Source organism: Anomaloglossus baeobatrachus, chromosome 1, assembly GCF_048569485.1.
Source record: "Anomaloglossus baeobatrachus isolate aAnoBae1 chromosome 1, aAnoBae1.hap1, whole genome shotgun sequence".
NCBI classification, from domain to species: Eukaryota; Metazoa; Chordata; class Amphibia; order Anura; family Aromobatidae; genus Anomaloglossus; species Anomaloglossus baeobatrachus.
In genome coordinates, this window is record NC_134353.1 from 549,524,486 (window position 1) to 549,546,847 (window position 22,362).

At 44.4% G+C, this 22,362-nt stretch overlaps 1 protein-coding gene across 8 annotated transcripts in view; it reads left to right on the forward strand.

Moving 5' to 3' along the window:
• The window catches only part of ELAVL2 (ELAV like RNA binding protein 2), a 261,383-nt gene that overhangs the window by 143,656 nt on the left and 95,365 nt on the right, over positions 1-22,362 (forward strand). For all 8 annotated transcript variants that reach the window (XM_075316754.1, XM_075316739.1, XM_075316748.1 and 5 more), the window contains exon 4: positions 12,211-12,314. In XM_075316754.1, the coding sequence (XP_075172869.1) occupies positions 12,211-12,314 (104 nt within the window). The remainder of the gene's footprint in view (positions 1-12,210; positions 12,315-22,362) is intronic.

The window sequence follows — 22,362 nt, forward strand, 5'->3', positions numbered from 1 at the left end:
GGGCAGGTCTTTGTGGGTCGGGTCCTTGTGTTTATTCCTCCTTCGGCGTCCTGGCTTCCCCCCTTTTCTGTATTTGAATATCTCGCCACCATTGCTATTGTTGGCGGTGTGCACGCATTGCCACAGTATTCAGGTGTTCAATAAGATGACGCTGGTACTGCAATCTCTGGTGCCATTTTTTGAGCACACTACAGTGAAGACTGAGAAGCATTGGCATGTGTGCAGATGTAAAAGAAAAAATCTGTGCATGTGCCAATGTTTCGCAGTCTTCCCTGCAGTGTGTTCAATCAAATGGCGCCAGAGATCGCGACATGTGCATGCATGGACTCCGGCACCATTTTAATGAAGACCTGAGTACTGTGGCGGTGCGGCGCCATATTCAAATACTGAGGAGATATGCCAGAAGGACGAAGAAACGCAAGGACCTGACCCACAAAGACTTTCATGTTCATGTGTGCAACATATGCAAGTGCAGTGATTCTCTAACTTTTATTAAAGATATTGAATCAACCAAGCATCGGATCTTTCTATAACCGGTATGCCTGCAATCAGCATCCCTCTATGGTACTGCCTTTACCTCATATAGCAAAGTCCTGCTGCTTGGTGCTCTTTAACACCTTAGTGACCAGCAATAAGTCTTTTTACTGACCTAAGTTATAAGCGAATAGCATCTCCAAATAAGTGAAAATGCAGCAACTGTCGGCTGTCCACTATAGCTGACATGTTGCTGCATCAGTCACAGTGGCTGTTGTCACAGACCATGGCCAATTAACCCCTTAGATGCTGCTGTAAATAGGGACTACCTCATCTAGATGGTTAAGTGTGGGGGGGCTCCCTCGTTAACCCAATCCGCATTCTGAGATGATTTTGTGGTCCTGATGGTTGCCATTGCAATTAAAGTCTAAATTATGGCCTTGGAGTCTGGTGGCTTTAGTGGCCTGTTCAGAAATTAGCAACATTTAGGTGGTAAAAATATTTATTTTTCCATTCCTGTCATACCATTTTGCATGAATTCCTTAAATGCACAGTTTTGATTATGCTGAGGGGTGCTGTTTTTAAAATGGCATGAGTTTGGTTTTTTTTTTCCAAGCTATAGGTCTCTTGAAGTCACTTCAAAACCAAATAGGTCCCTAGAAAAATGTTTTGTAAATTTCCTTAAAAATTAAATTGTTGCCTCATTTTTAAACAATTTAACATCCTAAGAAAATTAAAGGATCTTTGACAAATGGTGTTTATGTAAGGTAGACATAAAGGAAATGTAACTTAATGGTTGTGTGTGGTATGACTATCTGCATTAGTCTATGTGTGCACACTGCGTTGTTTGCCGCGGATTTGCTGCGGTTTTTGCTGCAGAGAAAGTGCGTTTTTTGTTCATAACATTTGTGCAGTCCTTCCCCAGCAAAATCTATGGGAAAAACAAAATGCTTGTGCGCACACTGTTTTTTTTTCTTTAGATTTTGCTGCAGAATTTCTGCAGCAAAAAAGTAGCATGTCATTCTTTTCCACAAATACCTACGTTTTTGCCATAGATAACGGTAAAAAAGCGCAGCAAACTGCATGCTGATTTCGGGTGCGTTTTTGACGCGGGTGCAGATTTCTGCCAGATGGTGCGGATTTTGCTTAAGAAAAGGAAATTTCCCAGTAGGCACAGACCCTTAAAGTGATAACCATTCAAAGGTTGAAAATTGCAAATTTTAAATATTTTTCTGATGTTTTTATAATTAAATACAAAACATATGTACTTATATTGTACTTGATCTTAATGGTAAATTTATCACGAAAAAACGTCTCAAAATCACTAGATGTGATGAATCATTCCAGAGCTTATTACATCATAGTGACCTATGTCTGACTTTAAAAATTTTGTCACTAAGGGGTTAATAAAGCTTTCTTTTACGCATTCTAACCGCTACCTGTCAGAGCTTCTTTTCCTTTAGTAAGCTGTTGATCATCCAGCAATATACAATGACTTGTGTTCACATATACAGCTGCAAGAAGAATTTTCTTTTCTAATAGCAGTGTCTGTTTCATTGAAGCAGCAATGCCATCTGCTATTATACATCCTTTTTGAGACAGGCAAAATAGCAAGTTCTTCCACTCCTTTATGAAAATGCCAGGAGTTAAATAGTTAAATCCTCAACTTGTAATTTGTAATTTGTTAGTCACTGTAAATGGGTGATAAAGCAATTCCTTTAATTCAGCCTCCTGTGTCCAATGACCTTCATTTAGGGTTACGTAAGGGTTGACCATGTCTACAAGAAAGGGTTTCAGCTCTAGCAATCGCTCAATCATTAAATAAATGGTACCTCACTGAGTGGCATGATCGACAATTGCCTTTTTTCCAGCATGTCTTTTCAAGATGGAATCAATTGTAGGGGTTCTGGTAGCATAACTAATCTCTTCACTTCGCGAATCAGAGTTACATGTTCCTCCTCAAGACAATCTTTTATTGCCGGTTGCAGCGTGTGCAAAAAACAGCGCATGTAAATAGGAGTGAGACGTAAAGCAGATTGAACAAGATCTAATTCTAAGGCTATGTTCACACACTGCATTTTTTTACCTGCGTTTGTAACCTTTCTGCAGACATTCCCCAGCAAAACCTATGGCAAAAAAATAGCTGTGCACACACTGCGTTTTTTTTTCTTAAGAAAATTCTTTCAGTAGATTTTCTTAAGAAAAAGAATGAGCATGTCACTTCTTTTCTGCAGCTAACTGCGTTATTTCACTCCATTGACTGTAATGTAATCATGAAATAGCGCAGGGAATAACGCAGGTAGCACTGAGCTTTCTCTGGCTGGGGCCAGTGATATGGAGGAGGGTGGAAGTGGGGAAGATCAGGACCCAGAGGTAGGTAGCTGGGTAACAGTTAGAAGAAGAGGTAGGGGGAAAAGTGTCAGGGAGCCTAGTCCTGACCTGGCACAACCTAGTAAATATGCCTGTTTGGCTGATATTAGGAATGAAGGGCCAGGACTAGGGTCTCTACAGCAGGATGTTGCTCCTAGCAACCAGGAAAACAACTGCTGTAGGAAGGTGGGAAATAGGAGTGCAGCAAAGCCCAGACAGATGTTGGTGGTAGGGGACTCTATAATTAGGCGGACAGACAGGGTCATCTGTCGCCGAGACCGTGAATGCCGAACAGTGTGTTGTCTGCCGGGTGCTCGGGTTCGGCATATTGTGGATCGGATAGACAGATTGCTGGGTGGGGCTGGGGAAAACCCAGCGGTCATGGTGCACATTGGTACTAATGACAAAGTTAGAGGCAGGTGGAAGGTCCTTAAAAATGATTACAGGGAACTAGGAGAGAAGCTGAAGTCCAGGACCTCCAAGGTGGTGTTTTCAGAAATAGTACCGGTGCCACGAGCATCACTAGAAAGACAGCGGGAGCTTAGGGAGATAAATATGTGGCTTAGAAATTGGTGCAGGAAGGAAGGGTTCGGGTTCATGGAGAACTGGGCCGACTTCTCAGTCGGCTACAGGCTCTACGGTAGGGACGGGCTGCACCTCAATCTGGAAGGTGCAGCTGTGCTGGGGGAGAAAATGGTCAGACGGATGGAGGAGCTTTTAAACTAGGATCGGGGGGGAGGGAGGGTAGTGGAGCAAATAAGGGGATAGATAGAGCAGATAGAGACATGGAAACGGTAGGGGTCAATGAAGGATTATGGGGGGATGGGACATACAAGGAACGTAGGGAGGCTAGGAGTAATAAAGTTGTTAATAGGATTAAATGTCTACTGGCAAATGCAAGAAGTCTTGCAAACAAAATGAATGAATTTTAGGAAAGCTGATTTCAACAAATTAAGGGAAGAGCTTAAATGTGTAGATTGGGACAGAGTCATGGTAACTGGGGATACCGAACATAAATGGGGTAAGTTTAAGGATATACTACTAAAGTCCTGTAAAAAACGTATACCCTCTGGTAATAAAAATGTCCAGGAATAAAAAGAAACCACTATGGGTAAATAAGACTGTACAAAGTATAATAAAACAAAAACAAAGGGCGTTTAAAATCTTAAAGGCTGAGAATACAGAAATAGCATTGCAGGAGTATAAAGATATCAATAGGCAATGCAAAAAAGAAATCAAACAAGCAAAACTAGCTACTGAAACAAAAATCGCCAATGACATTAAAATAAATCCCAAAATCTTTTCTAAATACATTAATGCCAAAAGGAAAACAAAGGATAGTATCGGACCCTTAAAATATAATAACAAGTTAGTTATAGAGGACAAACAAAAGACTGAGATATTAAATAGGCATTTCTCATCTGTATTCACCAAAGAACTGACTGTACCAGGGATCATTCAACAAGTGAAAAATCAAAGTCCACCACCCGATATAATTAATTTAACACAAGATGAAGTACGCCTACGTCTGAGTAAATTAAACATTGACAAATCCCCAGGGCCAGATGGCATTCATCCACGAATATTGAGGGAATTGAGCTCCGTAATCGACAGACCGCTGTATCTCATCTTTTTAGACTCACTTGTAACGGGGTTGGTGCCTCAGGATTGGAGGATTGCTGATGTGGTACCGATATTTAAGAAAGGTAAGAGGGTAGATCCAGGCAACTACCGTCCAGTAAGCCTGACATCAGTAGTATGCAAAGTTTTTGAGGGCATTTTAAGGGATGACATGCAAAAATATATTGCAGAAAATAATATGATAACTGACAAACAGCATGGATTCATGAAAGATAAGTCGTGTCTAACCAACCTGTTGGGGTTCTATGAGGGGGTAAGTTCAAACCTGGATATTGGTAATGCAGCTGATGTGATTTATTTGGACTTTGCAAAGGCATTTGATACTGTACCACATAATAGCCTTATACTAAAGCTCCAGAAGCAAGGACTAGGGGACACAATATGCAACTGGGTAAGGAATTGGCTAAAAGATAGGAAACAAAGAGTAGTCATAAATGGTACATTCTCTAAATGGGCTATAGTCAGCAGTGGGGTCCCGCAGGGATCTGTGCTTGGACCGATTCTTTTTACTCTCTTTATTAATGACCTTGTGGATGGGATTGATAGTACAGTGTCAGTCTTTGCCGATGACACCAAACTATGTAGGATATTAAAAACTGACCTGGATAGTACAATATTACAAAAAGATCTGGATAAGATGTCAGAATGGGCAGATACTTGGCAAATGAGATTTAATGTTGATAAATGTAAAGTAATGCACCTAGGACGGAGTAATCCTATAGCTGCGTATACATTAAATGGAAGTAAACTCGGGTCTACAGAACAGGAGAAGGACTTGGGTATTCTCATTACAAATAAGCTGAGCAGCAGCACTCAATGTCAAGCAGCAGCTGCTAAAGCAAACAAGATTTTAGGGTGTATAAAAAGAGAGATTAGATCCCGTGATCCCAACGTATTGTTACCCCTATATAAATCACTTGTAAGACCACATCTGGAATACGGGATCCAGTTTTGGGCTCCACATTTTAAAAAGGACATTCAGAAGTTAGAGTCAGTTCAAAGGCGGGCAACTAGACTATTACAAGGAATGGAAGGCCTCCCATATGATGACAGGTTGAAAAAGTTAGATATGTTTAGCTTAGAAAAAAGACGTCTCAGAGGAGATCTCATTTATATGTATAAATACATGTGCGGTCAATATAAAGGACTGGCACATGACTTATTTCTTCCAAAAACAATACTAAGGACCAGGGGGCACTCACTGCGAGTGGAAGAAAAGCGATTCCGACACCTAAATAGGAAAGGGTTCTTTACAGTTAGAGCGGTCAGACTGTGGAATACACTACCACAAGAGGTAGTAATGGCAGATACTATAACAGCTTTTAAAAAAGGGCTGGATGATTTCCTCAGTACACAAAACATTGTTGGTTATAAATGACTTAGTGGCTAAATGTAGAACTGGTGGAGGAAGGTTGAACTAGATGGACCTAGGTCTTTTTTCAACCTAAGTAACTATGTATGTAACTATGTAACTATGTAAGTTAGGTGCGTTATTCTTGTGTTATTCTTGTGTTATTCTTGTGTTATTCTTGTGTTATTCTTGTGTTATTCTTGTGTTATTCTTGTGTTATTCTTGTGTTATTCCTGTGTTATTCCTGTGTTATTCCTGTGTTATTCCTGTGTTATTCCTGTGTTATTCCTGTGTTATTCCTGTGTTATTCCTGTGTTATTCCTGTGTTATTCCTGTGTTATTCCTGTGTTATTCCTGTGTTATTCCTGTGTTATTCCTGTGTTATTCCTGTGTTATTCCTGTGTTATTCCTGTGTTATTCCTGTGTTATTCCTGTGTTATTCCTGTGTTATTCCTGTGTTATTCCTGTGTTATTCCTGTGTTATTCCTGCCTTATCCCCGCCTTATCCCCGCCTTATCCCCGCCTTATCCCCGCCTTATCCCCGCCTTATCCCCGCCTTATCCCCGCCTTATCCCCGCCTTATCCCCGCCTTATCCCCGCCTTATTCCCGCCTTATTCCCGCCTTATTCCCGCCTTATTCCCGCCTTATTCCCGCCTTATTCCCGCCTTATTCCCGCCTTATTCCTGCTTTTTCGGGACAGTGTACATCCCTGCCCTGCGTTTTGCAGGGAAGTGATGTCACTAGGAGAAGAGGAGGAAGTTCCTCCATTTTCAGTGTTGGCAGAAAGTAGTGATCTCACACTCACACACAGACACATACATATATAATGCACACACACATAGAAATCAAACGTACATATTAGAAAAAAAAAAAAGTGGGCTCCGCTGTATTTTTACCGGCCAGCCGGGTAAGTGGCTGGGGAGGGTGAGCGCCATGGTTAATGCCCCCTCCTCCCGCAGCTGAGAATATCAGCCCGCAGCTGCCCCATCTATTATACGACAGTCCCGGCGTGTTAACGGCTCTTCCTGTTGCCGTGATGTGGTGGCAATCAGGGTAATATGGAGTTAACGGCAACCAATAGCTGCTGCTAAGTCCAAGATTAGTAATGGCAGCGTCTGACTCGCCGCCACTTATCTGTAAGTGAAAGTAAGGAAACACACACCAAAAAATCCTTTATTTTGAATAAAAGACAGAAAGCCCCCTCTTTCACCACTTTATTAAACCCCCCGAACACAGCTCCGACGTAATGCACAGCAATGTCCCGTGGCGCTTCCAGCACTGCTCCAGCCGCGGGTGACAGTTCTCCACGCAGTCTCATTCAGTGACCGAGTGCTGAATGTGGCTCCCTGAACGAGGTTGCAGAGGTGACTCCAGGAAATTTCTCACGGCCGCTGATGTGAACACATTACTGGCTGCGAGAACTGCAGTGTGTGTGGGGATTGGGAACACAAACATCATGAATAAAGCTAGAATATCCCTCTATTTATCTATCTATGTATCTATTATCTATCTATCCCTCTATCTATCCCTCTATCGATCATCTATCTCTCTATTATCTATCTATTTTATCTATTTTTTTATTTTTTTTTCATTTTCAATGTGCTTTATTGCTGTAAAGGCATTAAAAAAACGCAGGGACCAACCGGAAAAGAGCACCAAAAACGCACCTGCGTTATTGGTGCATTTTTTAACGCAGGTGCGCTAATCCTTCACTCAAGAAATTTCTTAAGAAAAATCATTTTTCTAGTGTGGACATAGCCTAAAGTATCATTTTGTTCTTCTGTAGTGATATAGTGATAGGACCTGGACTGTGGCTCTATATCACACATACTGAATCTGAAATTTTCTTCTAGCTGCTGTTTACATTCATTATTCTAATGAAGTACTGTCTGTTACTATAGCAAGAACCTGTTTGTTTTGTTGATAATCTTGCATATCTTTTTCCACTAAGGCCTGGAGAAACTGGCTGGGGTACTGCCAGTGTCTTGGTAACAAGTTGTTTTTTTTCATTTCGTTTTGTTTTGTTTTGTTTTTGTCACAAATCGAATGTAGATGACAAAACAGTTCACTCTGACGTGTGCAGGGCAGGCATCAATTTTAACCTCTTAATGATGGGCAGTAATATTACATCCCTATGACCATAGTGTTAATCCCCACTGGCTGCCGCGCTCAGCCAGCGCCGATCAGCCCACATGTCAGCTGATTTGTACAGTCTACATGTGTGCCCTGCAGGCACGAGTGGAATCGCTATCACACAAACATATCAGTTTTACCATATAGTGAGAAATATCCCAAAACAATCGTGCAATCGCACTTTTGTGTTCTTATTGCATTCCATGTTAACTATATATGCAGGGGGTTATCCCTGGTTGGCTGTCGACGCTCAAACTGCTCAAATGTCCGAGGCGGGAAAGACAGACACCAGGTGCTGATTGGTCGTGGGGCTTGTGTGTCATAACAATGTCACGTGCGCCGTGGGAATGCAGCTTAAGACATCGCTGGAACCACGACCGCAATGAAGGTTATTATAGGCTTATATTTTTTTTTACGGAAGCGAACAAGGCGAATGAGTAGGGGGTTGTGGAAGTAGTGGACATATCCTTTAAGTCTATTGTCTAGTGAAAATTTGTTAATATCAATATAACTGGATTGTCTATTAGTTTTATTGATCTGTTATATTCGTGCATAACGTTATCTCTATGAATGGATCACTGGTAAGGCTGGGTTCACATACTGCAGTGTGTGAGTAAAGCCACACTTCTCCAGATCTCAGCTGTGATCTAGAGAAATGGAAGAGTGACCAGACTGCTGATCGTTATAGTCCCCTAGGGGACCTAGTAAAATAAAAAAAGTTGAAAAAAATCAATAAAAAAACTTAAGTTCAAATCACCCTTCATTCGGCCCATTCAAAATTAAAGGGTTTAAAAAAATATACACATTTGGTATCACCGCGTTCAGAAACGCCTGATCTATCAAAATATAAAATCAATCTGATCAGTAAACTATGTAGCAGCAAAAAAAAAAAACTCCAAACACCAAAGTTACAGTTTTTGGACGCCGCAAATTTTGCGCAAAATAGTGATCAAAATGTAGCATCTACGCAAAAGTTGTACCATTAAAAAACTCAGCTCAAGACGCAAAAAATAAGCAGTCACTGAGCCATAGATCCCCAAAAAATTAGAATGCTATGGGTTTCGGAAAATGGTGCAAAGTGCGCAACTTTTTTAAACAAACTTGTGCATTTTTTTAACCCCTTAGATAAAAGTAAACCTATACATGTTAAGTATCTGCAAACTTGTACCCACCTGAGACATCACACCAACACATCGGTTTTATCATATAGTGCATATGGTGAATAAAATATCCCAAAAACTATTGTGCAATCACATTTGTTTTTTGCAATTTTTCCGCACTGGAAATTTTTTTGCTGTTTTCCAGTACACTATATGATAACTCATGGTTTCATTTAAAAGTGCAACTTGTCCCGCAAAAAATAAGCCCTTATATGGCAAGATTGACGGCAAAATAAAAGTTCCGGGGCTCGAAGAAGGGGAGCAAAAAATAAACTGGGAAAGACAACGGAAAAGCGCCCGGGGGTGACGGGTTTAAACTTTAAATTGGCTTTATGTCCCAACTTAATTGCAAATTGCTGCAAAATATGTTGATGCTATATGAATTTATTTTGTTAAAACTAGTTTATGTACCAGCTGCTTTGTATAACCTCACCCACTCCACCAATTGTTAGCTTTGTGCATAGGCAGAAAACTGCCAGTGTACACAATCTGTGGTGTGGACAAAGTTCATAAATATGGAGGACTACATGGCAGCACTAGGATTCTGATAATCCTGCCAAGTGATTTTAAGTGAACTAGGTAGGTGAATTAGGTGGCAAAATCTTGGTGATGGATTTCCTTTTTTTTTTTTTTTTTTTTTTTTTTTTATAGATTTAGAGAAATTCTCCCATCATATATGCTGAATCCATTCATAAGGGTCCATTAGTCAAACTGGGGGATAGCAATAACCTTTTGAATCTCCATGCTACTCATTTCTAGCTCCAAGATTCTGTTAAAATAAATAGTTATAATAGAGCACCATTATGCATCAAAGTTTCTTGACCCTATTCTTAAACTTACCAGCCGCTGTCTTCACCCTCCCTTTGCTGTTTTGTTCCCTTGCTGCCATCTTGTAACCGCAGCTTCTAACTGAACTGAGATCAAAGGCAACACGCAAGATGCAAATCTGGGAGCCTCTTTTTGGCTCTCGTTGAATTATATTGAATTGTGACTTTCGGATTGCTTAAGCAAACACTGGAGCAATCTGGCAGGTAGTGATGGGCGATTCCCCCCCCCCCCGATGGTCGAGATCGTAAGCCTCGCCCCATCGTTTTGTAAAGATCGGGATCAAGATAACACTATCTAGAGTTTGATCACCGATCTCTGGTTTTACAGTTATGGGATGGGGCGGGGGGCCTGTAAAATAAAGGATAAGTTAATAAACATTATGATCATACTTTACAGGTCCCGCGACGCATCCAACAGACTGTCCCCCAACCGCTTCTGCTTGATCATTGCTGTGCCGCCGGTAACAAGCACTGATTTACAGGATTTTCAATGACGTCGAAGCCATGTGACCAGTCTGGTGCGAATGTTGTACAGACATTGGCTTACAGACTGGTCACATGATTGACGTCATCGAAGGTCCTTTTAACTGAACTTTGACTGTCACTGTGCGAGTGTCGCATCACGGCATACAATCTTCCCTCAGGAGCGGGTCAGCTGCATATATTTCCATGCAGCTGAGGCACTCCTTTCTGGAGATTGTTAGGCCGTGCGAGGTGATGCCAATGCGAGACTGCACGAGTCATACCCTCAGTGTCAGCCTGCTTCACACTCTGTACAGAGCGTTGTAGCAGAGCTGACAATGCTCTCTCCTTCTTACTGTGTATAGACTGTGTAAAGAGTGATGAAGCTGACATTGCTGTCCCTGTGGATTACGTCGGACTAAGGTTTTTTTTTTATAATAAAGATGGAGTCTCTAAATGTTTGTTTTTTTTTGTTTTCATAAAAACTTTTATTTACTGTTCCCGCCATACTTTGATTGCCAGTAAGGTGAAGGCTGGGAGCTGGGATTCTCTGCAGCCGCCTCTTGAAATAGCGCATTGTTTCTTGGCACCATTTCCAGGTGCTTTACCCGGCTCGTCCAGCGGCCCTGATGCAATGGCACGCTGGGTAATAAAGGGGTTAATACCAGTTTTGTATTCTCAGACGGTTTAAAGCCCGAAAATTCATGGGGTCATGCTAAATTAGACATGGCCACCATGAATTTTTAATGAACAGTAAAATAAAAACACAGATGAAACATTTTTTTATTAGAAATAAAACAAAAATCTAGAAACTCAATCTTTATTATAAAAAAAAAAATCGTAAGACGTAATCCACAGGGACAGCAATGTCAGCTTCATTACTCTGCACACAGTCTATACATAGTGGGAAGCAGATAGCATTGTCAGCTCTGCTACATTGCTCTGTAGAGTGTTAAATAGGCTGACACTGAGGGTATGACTCGTGCAGTCTTGCATTGGCATCGCCCCGCACGGCCTGACAATCTCCGGATGGAGCGCCTCAGCTGCATGGATATATATGCAGATGACCCGCTCATGTGGGGAGATTGTACACCGAGATGCTACACTTGCACAGTGGCAGTCAAAGTTCAGTTAAAAGGACCTTTATTGATGTCAGTCATGTAACCAGTCTGTACAACAGTCACACCAGACTGGTCACATGGCTGTCGTCATTGAAGGTCCTGTTAGTCAGTTCTGGTTATTGGCCACACAGCAATGATCAAGCAGAAGCAGCTGGGAGACAGATTCTGCAGAATGTGTCGCGAGACCTGTAAGTATCAGAACGTTTTTTAATAAGGGTTGTTGTTTTTTTTTTGTTTTTTTTTTTTACAGCCCATGGACCCAATCTGTACCTGATCTGCAACATGAGCTTCCCCAGGAAAGCTCGGGATCGTATACAGGATCATTATGTGATCGTTACGATCAAAAACACTGCAGTGGTGCTCTTTAAATAGGCTGGCAATGGAGTTTTAATAAAAAACACTATTGAAATGTATCCATCAATCAGAAACAAATTACACCCTATGCATGCCAGATGCAACTGTTAACTGTTACTGTAAAAGGCATTTGTAATTATGTTAAATGAAGATCAGAAAGGCAATGTGAGCATAGCTGAATACAGTAATAGCAATTCTTTCTTCTTTTTTTTTCTCTCTAAAGCAAAATGTGTCGGTAACTCAAGTTAAATGCCTACACAATAAGATTGCGACTGTTGGTTTGTCCTAAAATGTGGCTTTTTTTTTTTTTTATCAGGACAAAGCTTGGGTTATGGCTTTGTGAACTACATTGACCCCAAGGATGCTGAGAAGGCAATCAATACCTTAAATGGACTAAGACTTCAAACCAAAACCATAAAAGTAGGTCCATATTTTTATGTATGCATTTCCACATGTGAACTCTAATAACCTATTTGGCCTTTTCAGTACAATAAAGCAGTGTTTTTAATCTGTTTGTCATCAATTAAGGAAAGTTGGTGGTACAAGATTTTTTGTAGAGGAGTCAGGTGTTTACATACTAATTGAAGTGTATTATGATCTCTGTTGATCCCGAATGAACAGAATTATTTCCTATGGCTGGGTGATACGGGGTAAAAATAAAATCCCTGTGTGTGTGTGTATCATTAGTTATCGGACTTGTACAACTGGCTGCAGCTTGCTACAATGCAGCAACCTTATTGAGTGCTCCATTGTAAATGCCATGTTCATACAGCTTTCAGGCAACAGTCTGAGGCTCCGTCGGGACTTGTGTCTTAAGCCCTGGAAAACTGGATTTGGATGGTTTTTTTAGTGACTGGGTCATTGACTATTATGGTGCAGAGAGTAAAGTGTCATCCGCACACTTAATCTTTTACAGCCTTATTGGGGCATCTTTGTGACCACAAAGATGCACCCAAATGCATGCATTTCCTTCTCCAAGCAAAGTGAAATTTCTATTTTGCTGTCCACACAGTGCATCTTTTTTTTTGGCAGCGTTTTTAAAGATGCAGCCAAGATGCAGCATGTCAATTCTTTTTTTGCGTTTTGTCCCTGTGTTTCTCACTAGTGATGGGAGGATTAGAAGATCAATCCCCTGCTAACTCTGGTTCGGTGGGGGATTGATCCTTGGTATCTGGCCAAATGCCGGTCCCCAAAGAGAGTCTGTGGGGCCAAAATCCGTTTCAAAGGGGTAGGAGCAAGCTCTGCATGCTTACCAATTCACCGGGGCGGCTGTCACACTGCTCCCATGGCCGTTCATTCACTTCGCTCATTACCGTATTTTTCGGACCATAACACAACATTCGGACCATAGTGTCTTATGGTCTGAATATAAGGCCGGGAATGAGGGTGCTATGGTGGCGCGGGTCATCGGGGACACGAGCAGGCTGCAGCAGCGCCTGCCGTGACCACGTGGACCCGCTCATTTAATATGCACGCCCATCCTCCCGCCCATCTTTCAGCGCTGAAGCAGGAGTAGACAGGTGGGCGGGATGATGGGCGGGAGGATGGGCGAGGGATAAACAGCCGGCCCGCATGATCACCCTTGGCAACTACAGCCTGGAGTGATCATGTGTGGCTGTATTCACTGCCCCCCGCACATAATAATCAGCGCTCGGTGCAGTGAATCAGTATATTCACCTGTCACCATTCCCCTGCAGCACCGCGATCTCCTCCTGTCTGCCGGCGGCCGCTGAGTGGATCAGTCCCCGTTCTCCTGCAGCATTGCGTTGTCCTCCCGTCTGTGTCAGCGGCAGGGCCGCTGAGTGGAGCCGTCCCCGTTCTCCTGCAGCATTGCGATGTCCTCCTGTGCTAGCGGCGGCCGCTGAGACTAGCGGTGCACACAGCGATGACGTAATCGCTGTGCGCACGTGTCCACACGCAGCCGCCGCTGGCACAGGAGGACATCGCAATGCTGCAGGGGAACGGGTACGGCTCCACTCAGCGGCGCTGCCGCTGACTCAGACGGAAGGAGGAGCGATGCTGCAGGGAGTGAGGTAAGGTGAGTATGAACGTTTATTTTGATGTGCCACAGGATGCGGGCCGTATACCAGGATGGGGGTATATTATGAGCAGGATGGGCGTATATGAGCAGGATGGGGGTATATGAGCAGGATGTGGGTATATGAGCAGGGTGGGGGTATATAGCAGGATGGTGGTATGTAGCAGGTTGGGGGTATATAGCAGGATGGGACCATATGCCAGGATGGGTTACCGTATATAGCAGGATGGGGCCATATGCCAGGATGGGGTATATAGCAGGATGAGGGGCATATACTGTATATACAAGGCAGGAGGATCATTACCAGGCTGGGGTACCTTTAGTAGAGAATTTGGAGACATTACCCCCATAACAGTGTCAGCAGCAGATCCTCGCCCCATATCTCGCCTCGCCCCATATCTCAGCAGATCCTCGCCCCATATCTCAGCAGATCCTCGCCCCATACGTCTTATAGTCCGAAAAATACGGTACCTTCATTGAATATGCACTGCTTCCCCTGCCAGCGGTGTCTGTGATTGCAGTAAGATGCGCCCCATGCTGAGTGACAGCGTGTATGACACTTCAAATCACAGGTGCTAGTAGGCAGGTCTATATCTTACAGTAAAATAAGTAAATAAAAAAATTGGCATAGGGTCCCCCCATGCTATGATATCAGGCACAAATAAAGCCACGGCTACAGCAGTGCGCTTATCTTGGCTGGGTATCAAAATAGGAGGAACCACAGGCTTTTTTTTTTTTTTTTAATTTACATAAAGAAAAATGGTGTGTAGTCCCCCAATTTTGATACCCAGCCAAGATGAAGCCAAACAGCTGGGAGCTTGGTATTCTCAGGCTGGAGAGACCCATGGTTATTGGGTGCCCCCAGTCTAAAAATATTAGCCTGCAGCCGCATGGAATTCCCATATCCTTTAGATGTGACAGTCCTGGCACTTTACCCAGCTCTTCCTGATTGCCCTGGTGCAGTGGCAATAGGAGTAATAAGGAGTTGCAACTGTGGGCTGCCATTAAGCCCTAGATTAGTAATAGGAGGCATGCGAGACTCCACATTACTAATTGTAAGTGAAAGTAAATAAATGCAAACACCCCAAAAAATAATTTATTTGAAAGAAGACAAAAAAGCCACCCTCTTTCACCAATTTATTGACACCAAAAACACCCCTGCAGGTCCAACATATGGTGCTCGCTGTGAGCTTCAGATGTAGCGGCGCTAAAATGTTGAGGGACCTCGTGTGGATTACATCTGACTTGCAAGGGTGTTTTAGGTGTTAATAAAGTGGAGAAAGAGGGTGGGTTTTAATTTCAAATAGGATTTTTTGGGTGTTTTGTGTTTACTATCACTTACAGATTAGTGATGGGGGGGTGTCTCATAGATCGCTTAGTGGCAGCTGTGGGCCACTGCACCAGGGCAACTGGGAAGAGCTGGGCACACTGCCAGAATTGGTGCATCTAATGGATGGGGTGGCTGTGGGCTGCTATTGTAAGGCTGGAAAGGGTCAAATAACCATGGCCCTTCCCACCCTAAGAATATCAGCCCCCAGTTGTCTGCTGTACCATGGCTAGTTTTAAAAAAAACCCAAAAAAAACAGGGGACCACACGTTTGTTTTTTAAATAAATCAAATTAAAAAAAAAAAGCTGCTGTTCCTGTGCAGGATATGAAAAAAACACAATTTGTGTTTTTGTTATGTTAGTTTTTTTTATACATTAGTGGCGTCTCTGGGCTTGCCATGTCTGAGTACTGAGTACATGCCACATCTAACTAAATTAAGTTGTATTTGGAACCCAGAGGGGATTTTGGTTGTTTCTCTACCTATTTTTATAGGTTTTTATTTTATTTAGTTTGATAAAATAAACGTTTTATTTTAGCCCCTTCTTTTGCAATTTTCATCTACTATTTGATAAGTGGCATTTTCGTGTTTTTTTTTTTTTTGCTGCCATTTATCACATGTTCATGAGTCATTCCATGTTAACTGATCTAAATCCAAATTGTTTTTCTTACCTGACTTCTTCTGACTTTTTTTTTTTTCCTCATTGTTTTTTAGTGCTACTTTAGTGAATTAAAACTTCTAAGTTTTCAATCTTTTATCCTCATTATTTTTCTTTCTTTTTAATATAGATTTCTAAAGTTTTGAAAGTCTGAATTTTGGTCTTGTATGAGGTCAAATTTTTTATCCTATCTCGGGTTAGAAATAAGAGAGATGGTAGAGATACCATTTTGTTTAGAGCTGTACAGGCTTTATTTTGTTAAGAACTGTACAGGCTTTAATTTAATGTGTTTTTAAAGAGTTAAATTACAAATTTTGCACAATTTTGGAAAAACAATGTTTAGCAGAAAAAAAAAATGCATGTTACTTGTTCTTGGTTAAATTTGTACAGGGATTCAAGTTGGGATGTCCTTTGGAAGTGTGATTTTCTAGTCTCCTAATCTTCCTAATGGTTAATACTAAATTAACCCCTTCACGACCATGGACGGATATATCCGTCATGGAGCGTGTCCCGTTAAGCCCCGCCCCCTGCCGCGGGCAGGCGGCGTGGATCGGCACACATCAGCTGTTTTCAACAGCTGACATGTGTGCCTACATATTACGAGTGGAATCGCATTCCACCCGTAACATTAACCCCTTACATCTCGCTGCCAAAGTCTGGCAGGGAGATGTATATACGCGCGGTGAAGATTTTCACTTAGGCCGGTTTCACACATCCGGCTTTTCGCCGGTTTGCCGGATCCGGCGCTCTCCCGTACAGACAATACAGTACAGTGACAGCGCTGTAACTTCCGGGTCACATGCGCCGGTCACATGACAGCACGTGACCGGCGCTTGTTGCGCTGTCACTGTACTGTAGTCACTGTATGGGAGAGCGCCGGATCCGGCAAACCGGCAAAAAGCCGGATGTGTGAAACCGTCCTTACCACCGCCCCCACCGGAAGTCACGTGAGTGATCACTTGACTTTCGGTGGTTGCCATCGTAGCACAGGGTCATGTGATGACGCCTGCAGCCATGACATTTCACTTTCGTTTTCCCTCGGCCCGGAGCAGAGGGAAACAGGAAGTGACTGTATCTGCTGTTTATAGCTGTATAGCTGTGATCAGCAGATAGATAAGAGCAATCGGATTGCTGATCGCTGTAGCCCCCTAGGGGGACTAGTAAAATAAAAAAAGAATAAAAAAAGTTTTAAAAAATAAAACCTAAAAGAACCTAAAAAAAACCTAAACATTGAAAATTAAAGGGTTAAAATCTATCGATCTATCAAAATATAAAATCAGTTAATCTGATTGGAATTTTTTTTGCCACTACGCCGTTTACCAAACTCCAAAATTACGTTTTTTGGTCGCCGCAAGTTTTACACAAAATGCAATAACAGGCGATCAAAACGTAGCATCTGCGCAAAAATGGTACCTTTAGAAACGTCAGCTCGAGAGGCAAAAAATAAGCCGTCACTGAGCCATAGATCCCAAAAAATGAGAACTCTACGGGTTTCGGAAAATGGCGCAAAACGTGCGCCACTTTTATTGGACAAGCTTGTGAATTTTTTTTAACCCCTTAGATACAAGTAAACTTATACATGTTTGGTGTCTACAAACTCGCACCGACCTCAGGCATCATACCCACACATCAGTTTTACCATATAGTGAACACCGTGAATAAAACATCCTAAAAACTATTGTGCCATCACACTTTTTTTTTTGCTGTTTTCCAGTACACCATATGTAAAACTTATGGTTTCATTTAAAAGTCAAACTTGTCCCGCAAAACACAAGCCCTCATATGGCAAGATTGACGGAAAAATAAAAAAGTTACGGCTCTCGGAAGAAGGGGAGCAGAAAACAAAAACTGAAAGTGCGCCGGGGCTGAAGGGGTTAAAAGAAGCAGTATTTTTAACACCTATTTAAATATACATGTAAAAGTTGTTTTTTTTTATCACGACACTAATGTACTAATGAGGGCGGCACGGTGGCTCAGTGGTTAGCACTGCAGTCTTGCAGCGTCGGGGTCCTGGGTTCAAATCCCACCAAGGACACCATCTGCAAGGAGTTTGTATGTTCTCCCTGTGTTTGCGTGGGTTTCCTCCGGGTTCTCCGGTTTCCTCCCACACTCCAAAGACATACAGATAGGGACTCTAGATTGTGAGCCCCAATGGGGACAGTGATGCCAATGTATATAAAGTGCTGTGGAATTAATAGCACTATATAAATGAATACAATTATTAATATTGTCCTTTTTTCAAATTTTTAAAGAGTTCAGTAGTGAAATCAAGCAATAAAATAAAACAAACTTAACTAGTCTGAACAGTTTAGGGCTAGGACACACTGCAAGTAAAACGGACCGAGTGGAATGCGATTAAAAAAATCGCCTTTCACCCGGACCCATGTTACTATATGAGGCCGTTCCCATCTGCGATTATTTTCTCAGCCCTAATCGGACCAAGAAAACAGTCGCAGCATGCTGCGGGTGGAATCCGATCTGTATTCACTCGCACCCACACAAGTCTGTGGGTGCGAGTGAAACATCACACTGCACTCGGATGACACCGGAGTGCAGTGCGATAATAACATCAGCTGGCAAAGGAGGTGATAAGGAATTTAGTCCCTCCCTCTTGTCCACAGCTGTGATCTGATCGCATCACGGTATAATGACACTTTGCTTACACTTGCAGCACAGCGGGAGCTAGCAATCGCACCCTATGCACTTACATCGGATGCAATACGCTTGTGTGGCCCCAGCCCAATAGCAAGTCTTTAAATTTGACCTTTTATCATCAATTTGTCACTTCTACTAGGTGAAATGTAATAATGTCCACAATCTTACTTACAATTGCCATTTCCTTTTGGAGACTGGCCGTTATGGTGTTTGTCTCTGACTTTTGTTTACCTTTAAAATGTCTCTTCTTGGGTACACACAGGTTGGTGTTGGACCAGAAGGATGCAAAAGGTCACTTCTACTTTATTATCATCTCATTAGCCAGCCGATCATATTCACAGGTCACATAACCAGTTGTCATCCATTACCAATCAATTCATGGACTTCACTGTTGATGAATGAAAGAATCCTTGTTTTTATTTTTTCACTACATGGAATGAAAGTGTGATATTGCAGAGTACCTTTAATGGGTGCTACTTCTTGTAACCGATCTTTTAACAAGCTCTCCTCTGCTTCGTAGTCCTGGTTTGTACAATACATGAACTGGATGTTAGGGATATGTTTCTTCAGTTGCATAGGTGTTAAGATTTGGTCTTAATATGGAGGCTAGCTGGAGTTGCAAGAGCTTTCACGATGGCTTCTAAACCATCACTTATAACTTTTCCATGAGCAGTGGCAAAAAATGCCATTCACTTTCCACTCCAAAATCATTTTTGTGATTGCAGACTTAGTTTTTCCTGTTTTATACTGTGCAGAAGAGCCATCCAAAAAGTGGTAGGAGGTGAAATGAACAGTTATTGAATTGTGAAGTGCTTAGATATCAGAGCTACACCTTTGTATTTTTTCTCCATTCTCGTAATAGACCGCAAAAGGGTGTACAGTTGCTTGTTCATTGTTCCAATGAAATGACTGTGCTTCATCCTGAACAAAGGAATAGTTCTCTGAAGTCTAAGCTCATCACTGCCTCACTTGGTTTGGGGATTTCTTTGATGTGATTGTAGTAGTCAAACTGTTGAAAAGCTAGAAATGTGTTTCTTAAGGACTATTAGCTGTTCGCAAAAACATTTGACAAAGTCTAAAGCACTTTGAGATATCAACGGATATTCACTGTTTAGAAGTTATCTACCATAGCATCTTCAAAATGATTTAATATTTTTTTCTTTAAGAGCCATTAGTGGAAAACATTTTTTGCACATATTTAGGTAACAATTTGAACTCTTTTCTGTGCACATTATTTGAGACAGACATACCGTATTTTTCGTGTTATAAGATGCACTTTTCCTCCCAAAAATTTGGGAGGAAAGTGAGTGCTGCGTCTTATAATCTGAATATAGCTTACCGGGGTGGTGAAGGGGTTGTAAGGGGCCGAGGGAATGCTGCAGTGGCTGGACTGGTGCGGGGTCTGCGGAGGCTGGTGCTGGGGCGGATGTGTAGTGTCGGCAGCTGCTGTGCGGGGGTCTCTGGCGACTTTACTGGCACTGCGGGTTGGACGTTGAGGACTTCATATATTGCCGCCCAGAGTCAGCGCGTGTGCAGTTAAAGCGCTCGGCTCAAGCTCACATCTGCGCAAGTGCCGCCTCCGGGCCATTGATCTTCCTCCAGCAGGCTGCAGGCAAATGACGCCCGGAGCTGGTGCTTGTGCAGATGAGATCTCTGCTTGTCATTGAGCCTAGAGCTCAATCTGCGCTGACTCTGGGCGCCATTTCTTTGAAGTCCGCAGCTGCCGCAGCCCAAGCCCCAGCACAGCTGCGCCAGCATGGCAGCCTCAGCCGCTGCCCCAGCCTCTGCCGCATCAGCAGCCACCTCAGCCCAAGCCCAAGCACAGCTGCCTCAGCACGGCAGCACCAGCCTCCGCTGCAGCTCGAGCCCAAGCACAGCTGCCCCAGCATGGCAGCACCAGCCTCCGCTGCAGTTTAAACCCAAGCACAGCTGCCCCAGCATGGCAGCACCAGCCTCCGCTGCAGCTCGAGCCCAAGCACAGCTGCCCCAGCATGGCAGCACCAGCCTCTGCTGCAGTTTAAACCCAAGCACAGCTGCCCCAGCATGGCAGCACCAGCCTCCGCTGCAGCTCGAGCCCCAGCTCGGCAGCACCAGCCTCCGCTGCAGCTCGAGCCCACGCACAGCTGCCCCAGCATGGCAGCACCAGCCTCCGCTGCAGCTCGAGCCCAAGCACAGCTGCCCCAGCACGGCAGCACCAGCCTCCGCTGCAGCTCGAGCCCCAGCACGGCAGCACCCGCCTCCGCTGCAGCTCGAGCCCCAGCACGGCAGCACCCGCCTCCGCTGCAGCTCGAGCCCCAGCACGGCAGCACCCGCCTCCGCTGCAGCTCGAGCCCCAGCACGGCAGCACCAGCCTCCGCTGCAGCTCGAGCCCAAGCACAGCTGCCCCAGCACGGCAGCACCCGCCTCTGCTGCAGCTCGAGCCCCAGCACGGCAGCACCAGCCTCCGCTGCAGCTCGAGCCCAAGCACAGCTGCCCCAGCACTGCAGCACCAGCCTCCGCTGCAGCTCGAGCCCCAGCACGGCAGCACCAGCCTCCGCTGCAGTTCGAGCCCCAGCACGGCAGCACCAGCTTCCGCTGCAGCTCGAGCCCAAGCACAGCTGCCCCAGCACGGCAGCACCAGCCTCCGCTGCAGCTCGAGCCCCAGCACGGCAGCACCAGCCTCCGCTGCAGCTCGAGCCCCAGCACGGCAGCACCAGCCTCCGCTGCAGCTCGAGCCCCAGCACGGCAGCACCAGCCTCCGCTGCAGCTCGAGCCCAAGCACAGCTGCCCCAGCACGGCAGCACCAGCCTCCGCTGCAGCTCGAGCCCCAGCACGGCAGCACCAGCTTCCGCTGCAGCTCGAGCCCAAGCACAGCTGCCCCAGCACGGCAGCACCAGCCTCCGCTGCAGCTCGAGCCCCAGCACGGCAGAACCAGCTTCCGCTGCAGCTCGAGCCCAAGCACAGTTGCCCCAGCACGGCAGCACCAGCCTCCGCTGCAGCTCGAGCCCCAGCACGGCAGCACCAGCCTCCGCTGCAGCTCGAGCCCCAGCACGGCAGCACCAGCCTCCGCTGCAGCTCGAGCCCAAGCACAGCTGCCCCAGCATGGCAGCACCAGCCTCTACTGCAGCTCGAGCCCACGCACGGCAGCACCAGCCTCTACTGCAGCTCGAGCCCACGCACGGCAGCACCAGCCTCCGCTGCAGCTCGAGCCCCAGCACGGCAGCACCAGCCTCCGCTGCAGCTCGAGCCCCAGCACGGCAGCACCAGCCTCCGCTGCAGCTCGAGCCCAAGCACAGCTGCCCCAGCACGGCAGCACCAGCCTCCACTGCAGCTCAAGGCCAAGCACAGCTGCCCCAGCATGGCAGCACCAGCCTCTGCCGCAGCACCAGCACAGCCTCCACCACCACTGCTACTGCCTTCTCTGGTAATACACCACCGGATTACAAGACGGACACCATTTTTTCCCCATCTTTTCTTGCTCTGAATATGGGGTGCGTTTTATAATCCAGTGCGTCTTATAAAACGAAAAATATGATCGTTAATAATAACCAAGGTGTGGGACTCGTGAAACTGAATATTTTTCAGCTTACTGCCTTCAATCATAAGCTTAGTGTTCTAGTGTGCTATACATGCATATACTGAGTGTACCACTACCGCTAGCCAGGACACAATTCTTAGGTCGCAGGTCAGCAAATTTTGAAAACCCTATTTTCCCAAAAGCTGAATTCTTCCTTTTTTTAAAGAAAAAATTCATAACCTTTCAAATTGTCAATCCAGGCTGGACATTTGAACATGAGTTTTCTTTACCATTC